The following is a 20,352-nucleotide window of genomic DNA, read 5'->3' as shown; positions in this document are numbered from 1 at the left end:
GAGGAGAAGCTCTCAGTGAGGGAGCCTGATGTGGAGCTTGATCTCAGGACCTCAGGGTCATGACCAGAGCCCAAGACAGATGCTTAATCAACTGAGCCACCCAAGTGCCCCATCCTTCTAGTTTTTAAAAGTGATTTCTTGATCTTTTGTAATACTATTAAAAAAAGAAAAGCAAAAAACATAAAATATGCAGCATAACTATAAAGTTCTATAAAACACACAAGTCCTTTGAATACTGTCATATATATTCAAAATATTTTGAGAGTCTAAATTCAGAATATTATATTTATGATTACTTGTAATTCAGAATCTGAGAGTAAGAGTAAATATGGCTTAGCTTATTTCTTACATGAGAAGGTCTTAAAAACAAAGCACATTAATCTAGAAAAAAAATTTAGGTAAATGCAACAAAATGATTTTAAAATCGTGTGTATGTATGTTTTGTGTGTATTTTATTGATTTCTTCAATAAAATAGATCCACAAAAAGAGGGAAAAAAACTGGAGACAAATATGGTGCCTTTGAGAAAGAATGCTTTTAAAAGTACATTTTTTTTTCAGGGTACCTGGGTGGCTCAGTTAGTTAAGCATCTGCCTTTGGCTCAGGTCATGGTCCCAGGGTCCTGCTGAGCAGGGAGTCTGCTTCTCAGTTTCCCTCTCTGCCACCCCCCACCCTCCAACTCATGCTCTCTCTCTCAAATGAATAAATAAAATCTTTTTTTTAAATAAAAGTATATATTTTTTTCATTCATAAGGTTCCTCTGATGCACTGCTTCAGAAAGAACAGTTTATTTCAGATATTTGACTTAGTTTAACATAAATCCTCAATGTTTAGACATGTGTTTAAACTGTCACTGTGGTTATTTGTGCAGTAATTTATAGCTTCAGCTTTGTTCACAACCTTTGAGCTTAGTATTCTCTTTTTAGACAGTATATGGGGTGTCTGGGATTTGTGGGGCGAAAAGACAGTGGCAGCTACATTCTTTGATACAAACAATTCATTGATTCTGTCTTTTGTAAATAGCTATACAACCATGGTTTAAGATAAGACTCTAGGTCCTTCCCCACTCTCAGCAATTTTGTTTAGTTTAAAGTTCTTACTCCTTCCATGCTCTATATCAGAGCCAAACAATCTAGCCACCTGTTTCTGTATGGTCCGCCAAGTACGAATGGCTTTACATTTTTTTTATATTTTTATTTATTATTATTATTTTTTAGGGGTGTGAGGGACAGAGGGAGAGGGAGAGAGAGAATCTTAAGCACTAAGTGTGGAGCCTGATGTGGGGCTTGATCTTGCACCCCTGAGATCATGACCTGAGCTGAAATTAAGAGTTGGACACTTAATCAACTGAGCCACCCAGGGCCCCTGGCTTTACATTTTTAAACCATTTTTTAAAAAATCAAAAAAGGAATAATATTTCATGATAAATTCAAATTTCACTCTCCATGAATAAAATTTTACTGAAACATAGCCCTGCTGATTTGTTTATGTATTATATGGATGGCTGCTTTCACACTGCAGCAGCAGAGTTGAGTAGTTGCAACAGAGACCGAATGATCCAAAAAGCCTAAAATATTTGCTATATTTCACAGAAAGTGAATAATACTACAGCCACATTTATCTTTTTTTTAAAATGTATAACTGCTAATATTAGCTTCCTACTTAATACCCATTTCCCTTGGAATAAAAATCTAAAATTTTTTATAGAGACCCCATGATCTGGCCCCGGGCCACCACTCCAGCTTCATCTCAATACATCTTCCTTGTTCTTAAATGTTCTGCCTTTCCCCCCTACAATAGATCTTCAAACACAGTCTTTGTGCCTGTTTCTTTTGCCACCTCTAGTTTGAAGTGATGCTTATTAATAAAACTAATCAGGTCCATTCCTTCACCTTTCTATATAATATCTTGCACTTTTCCTCTGTAATATTCATTACGCTTATAATTCTTTGTTCTCCTTGCTTGACTATAAACATCTTGAAGATAAGGACCATGTCTGTCTTGTTCATTGTTTTATGTCCAGTGACAAGTGCAGTGTTTACTGTATAGCTGGTTTGCCATACATCTTTATTTACCCACTATCATCTGGCACTCTGTCAATAGTGCCCTTTATTCTCAAAAGTGGACAATAAGTTATAGGGTTATATTATAAATATCTGATGCTCAATAAATACTTTTTGACTCAATTTAGTAAAACCTCCATGATTTAGACTCCAGATAATCATTACATTTAAGTAACAACACTTTTTCAATTCTCTGCTCAAGGAAAATGCAAAATGATGGGGAGAAAACACAGGCATTTAGTTACAGAAACATCATTCAAGGTATGCCCTAAGTTGTTCATTTAACTCAGTTTCTTGAGTTAAGAACAAATGATTATCTTGAAACACTAAAGATTCCTCATTTGCCAAAGGAATGTTATTTTCTGTATACTTGAATTGTTAAGAAAACAGGATTATATATGATTATATATGATTCCTTTTAACAAGGCTTAAAACTTAAAAGTTTTTTTGTTTAAGGCTCAAATCTTAATCCTTTCATTTTCCCAGTGATACTATCATATTATTGGATTTAGGATTATTGATACAATAAAGACAGGATGTGCATAGACTCAAAATCTTTTTTTGACTATTTTTTTCTCAGATAATAATGGTTACTGTTGCCAGTACATGAGGGCTGCTATGAAGCTAGCTCTCCATGCAAATTTAAGAGTACATTTGAGAGTAATTATTGTTATTTTTTCTAGAGAGAGAGTGTGTGTGTGTGCATGAGAGTGGGGAGAGGGGCAGAAGGAGAGGGTGAGAGAAAGAATCCTAAGCAGGCTCCATGCTATGAGTAGAGCCCATCCTGGGGCTCAATCTCATGACCCTGAGATCAAGACCTGAGTCAAAATCAAGAGTGGAGCATTAACCAACTAAGCCCCTGAGGTGCCCTGAGGATGCTTAGAGAGTGGTTATTCAGTATGCTCAAAGGCCTCTTGAGAGCAGAAGTCTGCACCATTTTAAATTCTAAGGCTTAAAAAGAATAGCTTTCAAATTTACTCCTTAAGGGCAGAAGGAGGGGCATGTGTCAGAATTAGGGATGTAGTGATGAGAGGAGCTCTTCAGATGTATACCCACCCTTCCTCTCCAAATTATGATACCTGTCATTCCAGCTTCTGTTTTGGGAATTGCTAATAGGAGAATGACAAAAGGGTGTCCTGTTGCTCAGGTGCATTGGGGAAAAAAATGGGTTTAAAATAGTTGGTTTGACGGGCACTGAGGAGGGCACTTGATGGGATGAGCACTGGGTGTTATACTATATGTTGGCAAATTGAAATCGAACTCCAATAAAATACATATATATATATATATATATATATGTAAAAAACATAAAAAATAAAACAGTTGATTGATTGTGTTAGTATATATAAAGAAAGAATACATCAGTCTGAAAGGGACTTGGCTGGACTTAGGCCAAGACAGAAAAATAGTCACAGAGATGAATCATCAGGCCACACCAACATCACAGTTGGACCTTGAAAACTGTCCACCTTTGCTCAGATTCCATGCTTATCGTGCAAATTTCTGATTACTAATACCTGACTGCCAAGATAGATGTTGAGGCACCCAGTGTGGCAGAAGGAAAGATTTCTGACAATTAGAAAGGACTGTCCCCCTATTGTGCATTAGCCTGTTTACCACTGAGTGAATATATGTATGCAGTCTGTGAGTGTGGCTTGTTACAGTCAGCCACTCTGAGTGCAGCTCCAGGGCGCTGGCATGCTGAGGGCATTCTCAGAAAAGGGGTCACTTTACGAAGTTAATGTCAATTCTGAGACTTTTTGACAGAGTGTTATCCAGCCTTCTCCTGCAGACTCCTCACCCTTATCAAATCCCCTTATTCTTTCTTGTGCCTCTCCCCAGTGATCTCACTTCTTTTGGAATGACTTGGAAATCTAGAAGTTTTCCAGTAGTGCAACATTCACAGACCTACCTGGAAAAAATAAATGTAAAATTACTATTTTAGTCACATTTTCCATATAATAGCCTGGTGATGGAGAAGTGTTTGTATTCTTATATTGTTCCCTCTTTTTTATCTTTTTGATTAGTAGAACTCCTCTACCTATTTTCCTTTGGTCAGTGAAGCGTACCTCCTTCTACCTGGAAGGAAGCCAGAAACCTGGACATATCCTTGCGCCTCACCTCTTCTTTTCCAACCATGTCATGTTTTTCACTAACTAGCTTGAACCACTACAATAATCTCCGAATGATCTGTTTTTAATACTGTAATCTGTTACCAAAGTGATAATAGTTTTAAAGGTGTATCTTTCAAAAATACAGTTTTGGACTTTTTGCTTTTCTGCGTGAAACTAGTAGGTAGCTTTTTATATTTTAACAGTGTAAACTCCATGTTCTTCTGCAGGGAATATGAGGCTCCTGATGCTCTGGCTGCTTCCCCTTCCCCACTGATGCCTTCTTCTCCTTTCCCCACCACCAGTGCTAGTCATGGTGAGCTGGTTTGCCAGGCTGCTTCACTCCTTGGGACACTTGTACTTGCCATCTCTGTGTTCCTTGTACTTGATCTGTCAGCAACATTCCACTCTACTATACACTCCCTCCGTTTTGAAGCACCTTCTTCTCTTGATTTCCATGACATCATTCTTTCTGGACTTCCCTCTTAGCTTTCTGGTATTTCCCTCATTCTGTTTTTGTTGTACACTCCTCTTGTAGCTAGCCTTTTGCATGCCAGGCTTTCTCGGGGCTCACTCTTGGGTTCTACATCCCCCCTTAAATTTAGTACTAAATTTGCTATATACTCATCGTTTACTATAGGGATTTTTATATTTAGCAGAAGTATGTAAAATCATTTCCAGTATAGCTAATGTGTATTTTTCTCATAGCAATTTGGTTACCATAGTAGATAAGGATCTCTACTATAGTTTCAGCCTGTGAGAACTACCATAATATGTCAAAAGCACTAATTTTTAGACAGCGACTCTAGCCCCCATATGTGCCTTCTTCAGTTTGAGGGAGGGGTATTCTCCAGTGTTCTGGTCCCTCATTCTGCTATTGCATAAGATGATTAGGTTTTAGCAACCCCCCCAAAAAGATATCTTTCAGTTCATTGAGTAGCATTTGATGTTGTCTATACACCTTACTAAATTAAATGGAAAAACTAGGTAGAAATTGGGGCAAGCTTTATTTTTCATTTAGAAAATTTTTCTTTAGGGAAATCAGTTGTAATGGGTAGATGAAACTCTCTGTAGTGTTTATTACAGACCAGGTCCCTGCCAGGAAATTATTCTGCAGAAAGTAAAACATATTTTTAAAGGAAAGAACTATTGAGTAATGAAGATGTAAACTTTTCAGTGATGAATAATGTGCCGGGTTCTTATTGGAATGGCTCAATCTGACTGAATAGCTTGCTCTTCCTGCTATATATCCTGCCATTCCAATTTATAATACTCAAGAAATAACAATCTGTGATAGTTGTAAAGGATTAATGCACAAGTCTGATGGAGCTGCTACATCAATACTGAAGAAATGGCATATGAAGAAGTAATGATGACATTGCCAGAGTTGAATAGAGAATGTTAGCATGCAGACAAAAAAATTAACCCTTAATATATTTAATCTCTAAAATGAGATTGAAATAATATTGCAGTAGTCATCTTACATAAGTGAGCACAAGCAAGATATTTTCATTGGCATTTTATGGTTTCTATTGAGAAACTGAGAACTGTCCCTTTAAATAAAACCCTGTTTACCTATCCTCTTCTAGTAGGAGTGGCTTAGGAACCTGTAGAGTGAGGTTTAACTACCACTTGTGCATTCTGACCTGCAACCTTGGAAAGAGTGCTGATACTACCGACCAGGAAGTGACAAATGTGCTCTAAACTCTAGAACTGGTCTTTCATAAGGAAAAGCCTCTCATAACAAAAAGAGAAGATTGAAGCAGTAATTTCACATAGTTGTCATGAAATATTTGGAACTCTACTGCAGATACAGACTTTGCAAAATACTTAGAACACAAAGCTTTCTGGGCCAGAAATTGATCTTCTGACTTTTGAGTCTTATCTGATTGCTGCTCGGTTCATCTTTATTTTGTTCAAGTACTCTCTGCAAGCTGAACTGGGGAGAGTCTCCATTGTTTGCAGGTAGGTGGTCAGCCTTTGTTTAAAATTTAGGTTGTTTTTTAGAACAACCTATTTAGAGAATTATTATTCAGAGAATTATGAATATCAGTCTGGGTATATGTTTTAATGTTTAAATATTCAGCATGACTATAAATAACCACAGTATTTGTCACTTCTGATCAACTTTGTAGGAAAAATTGTTTTTAACAAATGAGCAGATCTATAAGATGGTGAATTTAAAAAAAGATGGTGAACTAAATGAGTTCTATTTTGTTTTCCATTAATTTACATATATACATACTTTATATATACTTTTATATATTCATATTTGTATATATAAATATATACTTTATATATAAAAGGTCATGTATGTATAAACTAATACATAAAATATATTACCCTATTTACTGTTAATTTCTTGATAGTATTTGATAATAGATTTTATTTTTTTTTTTAAATTTTTATTTATTTATGATAGTTACACACACACACAGAGAGAGAGAGAGAGAGAGGCAGAGACATAGGCAGAGGGAGAAGCAGGCTCCATGCACCAGGAGCCCGACGTGGGATTCGATCCTGGGTCTCCAGGATCGCGCCCTGGGCCAAAGGCAGGCGCCAAACCGCTGTGCCACCCAGGGATCCCTGATAATAGATTTTAAACATTTATTTATGTAGTCAAGTATGATTGTGTTTTTGTTAATATTTTACGTCTAAGTTTCATGTCTGTCACTCTTAGGAAGCAGTCTGAATATTTATCATTAGTTTATGTACTTCCTTAGTGCGTTTTTGGAATAGTTTGATATTTATTATTCCAGAGAAGTTTTTATAAAAGGTCAATCTTCCACAAGTATATTGAAATATTTCTTGTTTCTCTTTATAAAGTTAACCATCCATTTATGAACTGAAGGTATTTAAAAGATAATGTCTTTGTGGGATCCCTGGGTGGTGCAGCGGTTTAGCACCTGCCTTTGGCCCAGGGCACAATCCTGGAGACCCAGGATCGAATCCCACGTCGGGCTCCTGGTGCATGGAGCCTGCTTGTGTCTCTGCCTCTCTCTCTCTCTCTCTCTCTCTCTCTCTCTCTGTGTGTGTGTGTGTGTGTGTGTGTGACTATCATGAATAAATAAAAAAAATTAAATTAAAAAAAAAGATAATGTCTTTGAAAAATTGAATTATTGAATATGAACTAATTGCTAATCATAAATGCTTTTCTGGAGTGGGAGTCAGAAAAGAAATGTGTGGGGGATATCTTTAGGATCAAGGACAGTGGTTCCTTAACTTTCACTACCGCTAGTGACCCTTTTTATTTTTCTTTTATGGATGGTAGTCTTCAAAAGACTTTGTCATCAAACAAATGCTGTATACTAAATAATAAAATGTTAGAACATTATTGTTTATTAGACAAATATTATTTCTAATGAGTGTCTTATCAGCCTTAAATAACTACTCAAGGCTAATGTAACTCAGATCCAAAGAGCCTTGACATTTTAGTTAGCTAGAATAACTTTATTGTAGGTAACTGTTTGGATATTTTTGATTTTTTGAAGTATTGATAATAATATCTGAATTTTCATCAACTACTCTTGAGGAATTCTAGTAGTCTGGCTATGGCAAATTCGAAAGTAATGCAGAAATTTTATTCTTAATCTCTTTGAGTTTCCATGAAATATAATGAAGGTCATCTAGGGTAATGTAACAAACAAAGATTCCATAGCCACTAAATAGGGAGAAGAAACAAGGAGAAAGAAAAAAGAAGTGGCATTCATCAAGGGAAGTATCAGGGAGGGATTTAAGGCATATGTATGCTTTGGGTCCATTAAATCTCCCTATCTTTTATCCCTGTTATTTTCTGACTGAAGTTTTTTACTCCAGTTAGATAGAAAAACTATTAACTGACTTCTGAACAAGTATTACCTGGGGCACCTGAGTGGCTCAGTCAGTTAAGTGACTGACTCTTGATTTTGGCTCAGGTCATGATTTCAGAGTCCTGGGATAGAGCCCCAAGTTGGGCTTCACACTCAGTGGGGAGTCCACTTGAGGATTTTATTTCTTTCTCTCTCTCTGCCCCTCTCCCATCCATGCAAGCATGTGCGTGTGTTTTTCTCTCTAAAATAAAAATAAATAAATCTTTTTTTAAAAAGCAAGTATTACCTATGTTCTTTATTTATTCTGTATTTGTATGTTGGTTTCCCTCTCCCAAAATATCATTTCTCCACTTTCCCCATTCATGTCCTTCCTTCAGCTCTGCTGAAAACCCTCTCCAGTGTGAAGCCTTATCTGATCACCCTAATCCACAGTAATATTTCTTGCTTTTAGACTTTTAAAGTATGTGATTCTATCGGTACTTTAGTACTTAATATTATGGCCTATCATATTTAACTTAAAATCTCTCATGTTTCTTCAACTATATTATAAGTTGTTTGAGAGCAGGGAGCTTAACTAGTACATCATTTTTATCTTCCATCTCTAGTGCAGTGATAATGTGTTTGGTAGGTTCTAAATAAATAGTTGTTGAATGAATGAGAGAGATAAAGAATCTTGCCAACAGTTGCCTCAGGTGTTATGCTGTCTCCCTCTACCTTGCTTACTCGTGTATTAACCACCTTAAATGTTTCTAAAAATCAGACCATTGGTTATCATACTATTATTGTTTTTGTTTTGTTATGTGATGCATGAGTCTTTTGTATCAGTTGTTATGATACCTACAAAGAAAGAACACTCTGGATTTTGTTAAAAATAAATCAAAGAAAATACTCGAATTTTAGCCTGCTGCCTTTTATACTTTATGAAAATATAACTTACAGTTTACTGATATATAAGGTTTTTAAAATAGCCAAAATATTCAGATACATTATGAAGTAAGAGGATGGTTCTGAATTGATGATTAGAACTCTGGCTACTGATGCAGTGGTCATGGTAGACTGGTTGAATTGTAGAATTTAAATTGCAGATTAGTGACTGCCAGATAGCATGAACAAACTATTCTATGAAAAGGCCATTTTAAATATCTTACTTCCCATTTACAGTAGTTATTATGTTAAGCACTTTAAAATCAACATTTTGTCTACTCCCACTGTCAACCCTGTCAGATAAGTTTTGTTAACCCATTTTTTATAGATATAGAGAACTGACATCTAGAAAGGTCAAATAACTACCGAAGTTCCACTTTAGAATCTGTACAACAGGTCATTTTGACTTCAAAATTCATGTTTTGAATCACTGTGTTATTCAATCTTGTATTTTCCGATACTCAGTGTAATTTTTCTGTCATTTTAGAGCTTGACCAGACAGGAATTTTGGCAGCTGCTCCAGCAGAACTATGGCAATGAGCTCGGCTTAAATGCTGAAGAGATGGAAAACTTGTCTCTGTCGATTGAGGATAACGTGCAGCCAAGGTAGAGCAAAGTGTCTTGAAATTTCACAATTTATTAATCATTAATTAATGTAGAATCATTTTACACTCACTAACTTAGAATTTCTATTCATTCACCCTTGGGTGGAATTTGCCTCTTTGCAGTAGAATGCAGTGAAAAGTGAAGACGGTGAATAGTTTGCTAAATTGGTAAACAAATACAGGACATATAAGGAAATGTTAGTTTTGTAACTGTCATCTAGGATTTGCTTAAAGTTGTGGTTTTAGTAAAGCGTTTTATTAAGAATCTGGAGAAGTACCTAGTGACATCTCTGATCTAGATAACAATAAAATAAATTAGCTGGTAGGTATTTTGAGGGATACAAAGATAATGTTTCCTCAAGAAAAAGCTAGTGTAATGCTTGACATGTAGTTGGCACTCAGTAAATATTGAATATATTAATGAAAGGAGCTGATAGTACTCTGGGGAATGCAAATGATTGTAGTATGAGGTTGAAAATTAGATAAAGGCCAAAAGGAGCAATATATAATGTTATAAAGGAATTCAGATATGAGAGAGATTTGTGACTCATGGGGATTCATTTAGATGAGTGGACATTTTTATTAACCTGTACAAGTGAAAGTGCATTTTTGTCCAATGGTAATTGAGGTCATAGCAATAAAAACAACTAACGATAAGACATTAAAATTCTATAGTAGTCATTATAAGTGAAAGGAGTAAGTCACTAAAGACCACATGTTGTATGATTCTATTATATGAGATGGAGACCAGAATGAGTAGATCCATAGACACAGACAGTAGATTAGTACTTGCCAGAGTTTGGGGGAAGGGAGAATCAGGAGTTATTGCTAATGGGTATAGGATTTCTTTTTGGGGATGAACATGTTCTAAAACTAGATAGATAGTGGTGATCATGGCTGTGCAACTCTATGAACCACTGTATTGTACACTTTAAAGGGGGTGAATTTTATGATATGTGAATTATATGCTAATAAAACTCTTACTTAAAAATTCTATAGCAAATAGGGATCCCTGGGTGGCGCAGCGGTTTAGCGCCTGCCTTTGGCCCAGGGCACGATCCCGGAGACCTGGGATCTAATCCCACGTCGAGCTCCCTGCATGGAGCCTGCTTCTCCCTCTGCCTATGTCTCTGCCTCTCTCTCTCTGTGACTATCATGAATAAATAAATAAAATCTTTTTTTTAATAAATAAAATCTTAAAAAAATTCTATAGCAAATAAATCTTAAAATGGAAGTCTTTCAGAAGTCTCACTATATACACAATTTTTCCTTTGTTTAGGTAGCCTCTAGTTATGCTGATCTTCTTTCTACCGTTTCAGCCCAGCATCAATATTTTAGTCTTTTTTACATGTTTGCTCATACATATTTTATTAGTTTTCTGTAAAGTTAAAAATTTCCACTGTAATGCTCTTCTTGTAAAGTTTACTAGTCTCTCTTAGGTACTGGAGCTGGGTAGAAAAGCAATTGACATAATGCAGAGAGCCTTGGATTATGGTGAAGAAGATCAGGATTCTAGTCTGGACTTGGCCACCAAGTAGCTGCACAACCTCAACCAAATCTCTTAGCCTTTCTGATCCTCACTCGACTCATCTCTGAAATGAAGCTGTTAAATTAGATGGGCTCCAAGTTCCCTGCCAACTGAAGGAGTTTCTAGTCTTTGAAGAAGAGAATAAATATTTTTAACCAAATACATTATATGCTCTAAAGTCCAGGTTTTTGAAGTCACCAGAGAAGCTGCTGTTTTCTGGTGACTGCTTTCTCAGAGATGTGACCAGATTCTTATTCCCTCTTCTCCTTTTCCCTTTCTTCCCATTACCAAAAGAAGCGTATCTGTCTCAAGGCTTTATTTAATCAGCTCTTCTATCTTCTTTGTCTTCATTTTTAGTCTTTCCATCACTCTTCCTCCTCCTTTTTTCTTTCTGTATTCTCCACAGCTCACTCCCACCCTTAAAATACTCACATGCAGACACTCAGCTGCTGGGAGAGGCTTGAGGGGCCATTTTTCTAGTTTGGTCCTCTCAGCCCTGCTATTCCCTCTGGCCAGGAGTGACTTAGCAGCTAACCTAGATATTATTTGGGTGGGGTAGAGTAGAGGTATTCTTTCCTCGGGATAACATAGCTGAAGATATTAGGCTGCTACTTTATTTTAGAAAAGCTTTAAGTCTCTATGTAGCGATGGTTATGTAGGAATAATTACTTAATAAATTTGAGACCTGGACATTAGATCAGTTGTACTCCTTTTATGTTTAATAGATTTTCCTTTCTTTATGTTCCTCCCTGAGAGAGGAAAAGTAGGTCCCAGGACCTTTGTTGTAGTCACATACCTATGATCATTTGAAAGCTGTTCCTTAAACTTTGTCCTTAGGAATGAGAACAAGAAGGTGGGCATGGACTGATTGAATGGGGTCTGTGCTCAGATACCAGGAGTTACCCCCTCTGGGAGGGACTCACCACGTCAGCTGGAACTGAATCAGAAGGAAGGAGATCTGAAAGTGCCTTCTAGTGTTGACTGTCATTCAACTCAAACATCTACCCTGTACCTTTCAAAGCTTTGTGGTGGTCCATAACTGAAATTTAAACAAACTGTAATATCCATTGCATTAGTTGCTGTTACAGCTGCTTGTACTTGGTTAATTTTTTTAATGGTTTCTGAAGTTTATAAAAATCTCATATTTTGTTTTCAGAAATAAAGTCATTTTGCATGTGATTTAAGGAGATGGGCTTGGGGATCCCTGGGTGGCGCAGTGGTTTGGCGCCTGCCTTTGGCCCAAGGCGTGATCCTAGAGACCCGGGATCGAATCCCACGTTGGGCTCCCGGTGCATGGAGCCTGCTTCTCCCTCTGCCTGTGTCTCTGCCTCTCTCTCTCTCTCTCTCTCTGTGACTATCGTAGATAAGTAAAAAAAAAAAAAATTAAAAAAAAAAGAAGATGGGCTTGTTATAAGTGGGACTTATTTGTTACATTACAAAAAACCATTTGTTGTCGAATGCTTTACAATAGAATGGCAGAGGACCTCAGTGGGGAGACCAAATCACTTACTTGTACAGATGACTGATTATATTTCTAAAATTAAAAAATTTTTTAATGACATGTTTCCTATAGGAGTCCAGGAAGAAGTAGCTTGGATGACTGTGGGGAGAGAGATGAAAAATTTTCCAAGTCCATCAGTTTTACCCGAGAAGCAGTTAATCCGGTTTCAGAAGCAGAATCAATTGATGCAAATCCACCAAAAGGGGTTAGTGCATGATATCCCTTTTAAAATATGTCTGATGCTGCCATGTTTTAATCATAATGTGAGATCAAATAAAAATACACTGTACAAAATGTTTAAAAATTTAAGATGTTAGGCTACTCCTTTATCTTAGAAGAAAGGTTTTAAGTCTATAAGTAGCAGAGATTATATGGGAAAAATATGTGGTTTTGTTAAGAGCTGGATATGGTACAGAATTACCAGTTTCCTGAGCATTAGTCTATAAAGGGAATATACATCATTAAAAATATAATAAGATAGAGGAATTCATAGTTAGCAGAATTTTTCTCAGATTAAGTGGTATGTGTGGTAGAAAGAATCTGTTTTGAAGGGGGAGATGAGAACCCTACACTGCATGCTTTAGTAACAATAGGTGCTTCCTTAGCTGACTATGAAAGCAGGCATGTTTGGTTAATTCATAGTTCTGTTTGATTAATTCATAGTTCAGTTAATTCATAGTTACTTAGTTTCTTCCTTAATTTTTCCAGGTATCATTATAAGTCCATTGCTTTTAAAAAAATGTATTTCAATGAGTTTCTATCATTTGAGTCATTATTTATTTATTTGTTTAAATACTCAGTTTGTCTCCTCTGCCAATGGGAGCCCCTTTAGATTGGCTTCTTTGTTTGTTTGTGTTTTTTTTTAAATGATCAATAATCTTTCATGGGTTCCTTTCTTTCTAGCACAACAATGTGTCCTAGGCTCACTTTGTATACTTACTATCCCAGACTTAGTATCAGCCATTCTCCTAAGGGACCATACTTGTTAGTAAAGAATGGTATTTAGAGACCACATTCTGAGTGCTGAGAGTGCTCCTACTGTAGATTGCAGATGCAAGTCTGAGCCAAAGCTGAATTTCTTGGTTTAAAGCAGAGCTTTGGTTTCAAATCCTACCTCTGCCACGTGCTACCTGAATGCCCTTAAAGAAGTTAAATTAACTTACTTACTTAACATTTCTATGCTTTTTTTTTCAACTATAAGAAGAGGACAGTAATACCCCATAGGATTGTTTTTTTTTAATGAGGATTAAATGAATTAATACATGTGAAGGTGCTTTGAATGATCCCTGTCACACATTAAATATTCAATAACCATAAGCTATTATAATGGAAGGTGAATCTGCATATGGCCAGCAAGGGACCTTTTCTCCCCTCTCCCATGGAGCTCCCAGCATCTGTGAATAAGCGTTGGGAAAACACTGAAGCAGAATATTTAAAAGGCCTAATTTTAAAAAGTTATCAACTTGTTTCAGGCAACTGTCATACATCTATCCCAGTCTAATTTTGTATTGTGGATTTCTTGCAAAACTGTTCCATCTAGAGACCCTTAAGGAATTTACCACAGGGAGGTGATTCTAGATGCTAATTCCTTCATATGTTCTCATGGAGAAAAGCAGACTACTCAATTTTAGAGAGGTAACAGGACAGGAGATCTCTTGCAATCTCTTGATCCTTTTACAAAAGGCTGACTTTGAGGACTGGATTCTGAAAACTACTAATCTTGAGTCTTTCTACAACCACCTTGGCTTTGTCTTCTTCCTGCTCTTGGAATAGTTAATCCATTGGTTCTTGCTTCTAATTTGTCCTTAAAGGATGTTATGTTTCCTTTAAGGAAAAGGAATGGAATGTAGAGGAAGACTTTAATGTTTAAGGTTGATTATACATTCATTGACATTTAGTATAGATGTTTTCAGGTTATGGCATATAAGTAATATATAAATTCACTCTTTTTTTACACTCAAGTACAGTATGGTGAGATTCTCAGATGTCGACAGATATCATATATCACTTACTTTGTTTCATTTTTACTTCCAAGAAAGTTGGAAATAACAAAGGAAAAAATAACATTTTTAACATTTTTAAGATGAAATAGATCTTTCTTACATTATAAAATTAATATTCATTCTAAAAATTCAGGAAATACAGAAAAGAATATGAAGAAATAAAAATTGTCTGGATACCAACCACACAATTACTTTTCCTAAAAGTATCTGTCTGTATTTTTTTATAATAGGAACCATATCTTAATTACAAACAACAGAAGAAATATATGTGGAAACTAACTCTACTTAGCATTTGCTAAAGAGGTTCTGGGTCAGCTAAGTAAGCATGTTGCTTTGTAGTGTCAAATTCCCAAATAAAATCAAATCTCAATTTTAGCAGTAACCTCTGCTTGGAGAATCAATCCTCTGACTGGGGTAGAATAATCCTTTCATAAATTGTGTCCTGGGTCCCACTTGTTATTCTGCTCTCTGAGTGGCAAATAGAAACCTGTCTCCTCCCTGGAGCTTCTGCCCTTCAGTGCTACTCAAAGATCTCATGGGGCAGGAAGTGTAAGAATTAGAAATATGCTCTGTGTCATCTACTTACACACAGATAATGCAAGAAGGTACTTTGCTGCACAGTTTATATTTTTATACTGTTCTATTAAACCTAATTATAATACAGCTCTACTTGAATACTAACATGGCAATAGCATTCATATTTTAATGCCTAACATTAAATTTATTATAGAAATGATGTATCTAGATTCAATTATCCCCAGAAAGTATAGATAGTATCATATATTGAATATATTTTAATCCCCACCTCCTCAGTCCCTTAACAGCAAAACCAACTATGTTCTTACAAATTTGCTGTGAAATTAATGTTTCCTGTTAATCTAATCTCCTCTACTGTATTCTTATATGACTCTTACCTCTCTCTTTTCTTTCCCTTTCCCCTGTAGTTACTGGTCTTGAGAATGGGGGAATTCTCTTCCTTGAGATGATGGGGCAGGTATTGTCTGGGGGCACTAACCGGTTTGATTCCTCTCCTTTGCCCACCCCAAAGCATCTGCTGTTACATTGTCTGGGGGCACTAATCAGGTTTGATTCCTCTCCTTTGCCCACCCCAAAGCATCTGCTGTTACATTATTTTTGTCCTCTGCTCCCCTTTCCCTGTGCTTAAGTGATTCACTTGATGTTAACTGTGAATTCTTATATGATGTTCTTCATAAATTTATTGTTCATTACTATAAAAGAAGATGACTCTAGAATATATTATATTATTATTTACCAATATTTTATGGACTGTATTGGAAATGCGATGCAAACATAAATACATTTTTCAAAGAGCTGTATTTCAAAGCATCTATTAAAGATCTCACTTTAAAATCTAAGCCAATAATCTGTTTTTAAACTGGATTGTTTGCCTTTTAGGGGTTAGGGAAAGAGGAACCTCAAAGTGAGAAACAGATCAAAAAGAGTCCTTTACTAACTTCAGAAAAGAGGTTAAGAAGAATGCCGTCAAAATCACTGGACTTGAATAAAAATGAATATCTTTCTTTGGACAAAAGCAGTACTTCAGATTCTGTTGACGAAGGTAAACAATTTCTTATAAATTTTAATAAAATGTGTCTTTTAATGCTTATCTTTGTATTGGGTGAGTACAGATTGAGAATTTAGTTGTATTAGATACATTCTCACTCTATAAAGAACCAAAAGAAAGGTGGAAGTTAATAGAAAATAGGGGAAAGAAGCTGCTAGGTCTAACCCAGCTCCACTTTTCAGAAGACTAGAATTTGAAGATCTCTATCACATTTACCTTTTAAAGTTCCAAGCCTTAAGTCAGTGAAGATTGAGCAATGGAAAAGCAAATCTGAATACAAATCTGCATATTGTTATAAATACTATAATTATACTTTGAACTACCAAAAAAGAAAGAAAGAAAGAAGTGAAAGAAAGAAAAAAAGGAAGGGAGAGAGAGAGCTACAAAAGTAGAGAATATAATAAACCAAGTTGCTTAAATGAAACTTTATAAAAAATCATGTTCTCCATACTTTCTCTAAGTTAGTACCTGGGGCTTATCAGACTTATTAAGTGGGCATTTTGAAGAATCTTTTTTTTTTTAATTCTAAGATTGTTGACATCTGAAGTCTGTGAAGTGGGGAGACATTGGGAAAGATACAGTGGAGTGACTATTTTCTAATTTCAGGAAAGGGAGCAGTGCCAGTGGTTTTTGCTCTGTTCAGCAATGCTCAGGATATTAGTAATGGGGGACATTATAGTTGTTTGGATCTGTGGGATATGATTGTATTCGCTAGTCTAGTTACTGTTCAGATTAGGCCTGGTGTGGGAACCCCTGAAGTCTTTTACTATAGTGAAAACCAAATCTATAAAAACCAAAACTAAATCCAAGTCAAATTTAAAATCAAATCCAAATCTAAAAGCAAACTGAGGGATCCCTGGGTGGCGCAGCAGTTTGGCGCCTGCCTTTGGCCCAGGGCGCGATCCTGGAGACCTGGGATCAAATCCCACATTGGGCTCCCGGTGCATGGAGCCTGCTTCTCCCTCTGCCTGTGTCTCTGCCTCTCTCTCTCTCCCTGTGTGACTATCATAAATAAATAAAAATTAAAAAATAAATAAATAAATAAATAAAAGCAAACTGAGACCAAATCTATGAAAACCAAATCTAAATCAGCTTTGGTTTGGGAATACTATAGCAAGTATCTTTAATGAAAACTAAATCCATACTCTTTTTTTTTTTTAAATCCATACTCTTGAAAACATATATAAAAATTCAGTAGTTCCTAAAAATCACAGAATGCATTAAGAGACAGTCCTTGAGTTCTTTTGAAAAGATAGTTGAGAGTAAGTTTTTAAAAGGATTGCGCTCCATGAATGACTACACTCTCTTAGTGTCCTAACCATTCATGCTTTGGATGAATTAGTAGGATGAATTAGTAAGTAGCAGGATGAATTAGTAATCTCCTGCCTGTCTAAACCTCTGACTTTAGGAAGATCTACTCTGTCACCCAGTGGCCAGATAGGTAAGTGACGCCAAAACAGGGATTTCTTTTCCTCCTCTTTCTTCCCTGCTTTTTTACAAGAATAGTCCTTAAAAATAAGTTGCCTTATTGATCCTATAAAATTAACATTAATGATAAGCTTCATAAAGGATGATATTAAATCTCATATAAGCTGTGTTCATATCTATAAATAAAGAATGACAGTAGTGTAGTTGTTGTATTGCATGTGAGCCCTGATGGCATTTCCTCCCTTGCTAGTGTCCTTTTAAAGACTGATTTTATGGCAGTAAGACCTTACATGTACTATCCAGCCTTCTTTTGTGGATGTTTTCTTTAAGGTACAGGGAATGATCTTTTTCTTATTTGATTATCATTACATAACAAATCTTTTGCTTTCCCTAAGCAGATTTCAAAATCTCAGGCTTATCATACATATTAAGTGAGTATTATAATGAATCTATTTTTTTTATTTTCTGGAAGTTGTGAGGTTATGAAGACACTTGAAGTCAGTGAACTGGGGAAAATAAGAAAGGTCAAAAGAAAGGAATTTGTGTGTGGATTTAGAGGGAGTTAGGTAAATGGCAGATTATTTTAAACCCAACATCGTTTTTTTAAAACGATAGTATTTTGATCCACCATTGTGAGCATTCTGAGTGAGAAAATGAAAGGATTTCCTTTTTTCCTCTTTTCTGCCATCTATAGATTGTAATCTTCAGGAGGGGGACACTAGACCAGTTTGAAGTAGAGACTCCCTCTAGACTCATGTATCCCAGAGAGGAATCAGCAAAGCAGAGCATCATGAAATATCTCATGGAGGGACCTGAAACAACTAGTTCAGTCTCTTTGATGTGGAGTTTAACTGAAGCCCATACAGGGAAAGTTAGAATCTGCTTTGACTGGCTTCTTTTTTTGATGTTCTTATTCTATAGTAGGCATTTTAAAACCCACCAAGATTGAAGGGTGCCCTTTTAGGGATATTTCTGTACTTCCAGAAATGGGTTCTGGGCCACCAGCTCCTGAGCAAAATGCTAAGCATTATGTTTTAATCTGTTAAACCATATGCAAACTTAAAAATTTGGTATATGATACTTCACAGAATAAGCTGTAGAACCTTGTTTATCTAGAGTGTTGCTGCTGATAAGCTTTCCTCAGCTTAATAACTACATACCTGGTTTTGGGGAGTTCAGAGCATATGAGAAGGTGCTGGGGGTTTCCTGGCAGATGAACATGAGTTGACACAATGTATCCACATCTACAAGTATAAAGTAATTATGGCTATGTTTTTGGCCACAGATATATTTCTGTTGCTGTTAGGATTTACTTCTTTCACCTGCCCTGCTCTATCATATCATGGATAATCTGTGAAACATCTGCCCCGGGGGTACAGCCTTGAGTGGAAGCTGATGAACTGGCTTGATGGCATGAGACACCCGGGCTGTGTCATGACAGAGTTAAGTTTGATTTTATATAGCTAAGATTAGAATTTGGTGTGACAGGATTCCCTAGCCAAAGTCACTTGTGTTGAGAATGGAAGTAAAGTCAGGTAAAGATTAGGCTGGGGGAGGAGCACATAAGAATAGCAAAATTGGAATCCATGACCTGTAGCTGAGAGAACAAGATGAATTGGAAAGTCAGGCAAAGAAAAACAGAAATCAAGTATCAGGTGATGCTTATTAATTACTAAAGGTGAGAACAAGAAGACCTCTATCGAAAGCTGAGAAAGAGCCATGAAATAGTCTAGTATGTCAGGGAAGCAGCCATTAGACTAAACCAGGTAACTCTGACATAGTTACCTGAGTCACGTGTTTGAACAACACTCTCAAATTGAACTTGATCTTTTAGATGCAAAGAAAGCCCTCCATCTGAGTCAAGAAGATAGCAAGTCACCAGTTTTTAGTAGATAGAAGATAAAACAAATGGTGTGTCCTTACTTACTCAAAACCCAAATTATCTGCTGTTCTTGTACACCTACCTAGTACATTTTTCGTGAACCCTCAAAACACTGTCAAACATATGGTTTATTCCTTTATGCCCATGTTCTTCTCATATTTATTTATCTGTCTCATTTTCCCCATCATTTCCACTGACCACTTTCAAACTGATATGTTTGAATATTTTCAATTTAAGAAATATTTCTTATTTACTGGAAATAGTAACCTGCTACCAGGTTGAGTGATGTTCTTTTCCCCACTTGAAATACCACTTGCTAGTTTCATATGTTACAGCAGTATTATTGGTGACGTTACTTGGACAGGAGGCTTGAAAGTACTTGACTCTCATAATTAATGATCCTAGGTGGAAATAGTTTATTTCATGTCCTTACTTCTTTGAATTAATTTACATACAAAAGGTATTATTAATTTCCAATAGTAGTACCATGAATTCTATTTTATCAGTCATAATACAAAACAATTTATCTAACAGTGGAGTTGAAATGAAAAAATGAAAATGTATTGAAATGTTTATATGAGTGTAAGTTCTTTTCTTCATAAATGTGAACAAGAAACTTACTTTTGAAAAATTATAGTTTGAGAACTCCTTAGTGAAATGACTGCTTCTGGGGCTGAGATGGAGAATACACAAAATGAGGCTGGAGTTTTTTGTAGGGCCATAAATAAAGAAATGCTTTTTTTTTTTTTAAAGGAATATCAGAAGGGCATAGGAGTCAACCTGAAAGAGCTCCTAATGGCCAAACTAAAAAAATTTGATCAACAAAACAAATAATGATAGAACTGGTATAAACTAAAGTTAAAATAACTATTCATGAGTTCATACTGATATGAATGATCAAATAAATATGTAAA

At 36.0% G+C, this 20,352-nt stretch overlaps 1 protein-coding gene across 2 annotated transcripts in view; it reads left to right on the top strand.

The window, feature by feature from the left end:
- Positions 1-20,352, top strand: part of GRAMD1C (GRAM domain containing 1C) — an 88,294-nt gene that overhangs the window by 42,945 nt on the left and 24,997 nt on the right. Inside the window, exons 1-4 of one of the 2 annotated variants that reach the window (XM_055316303.1) lie at positions 5,833-6,138; positions 9,394-9,512; positions 12,613-12,745; positions 15,960-16,122. In XM_055316303.1, coding sequence (XP_055172278.1) covers positions 9,469-9,512; positions 12,613-12,745; positions 15,960-16,122 — 340 coding nt within the window. In that variant the 5' untranslated portion in view covers positions 5,833-6,138; positions 9,394-9,468. Of the gene's footprint in view, positions 1-5,832; positions 6,139-9,393; positions 9,513-12,612; positions 12,746-15,959; positions 16,123-20,352 lie in introns of those variants that run through there. The other variant, XM_055316302.1, reaches the window with a different exon arrangement.

This window comes from Nyctereutes procyonoides, unplaced genomic scaffold (assembly GCF_905146905.1).
Source record: "Nyctereutes procyonoides isolate TBG_1078 unplaced genomic scaffold, NYPRO_anot_genome, whole genome shotgun sequence".
In the NCBI taxonomy this organism is placed as follows: Eukaryota; Metazoa; Chordata; class Mammalia; order Carnivora; family Canidae; genus Nyctereutes; species Nyctereutes procyonoides.
Note: the sequence above shows the minus strand (reverse complement) of the source record. Positions and strands in the feature narration are given on the sequence as shown.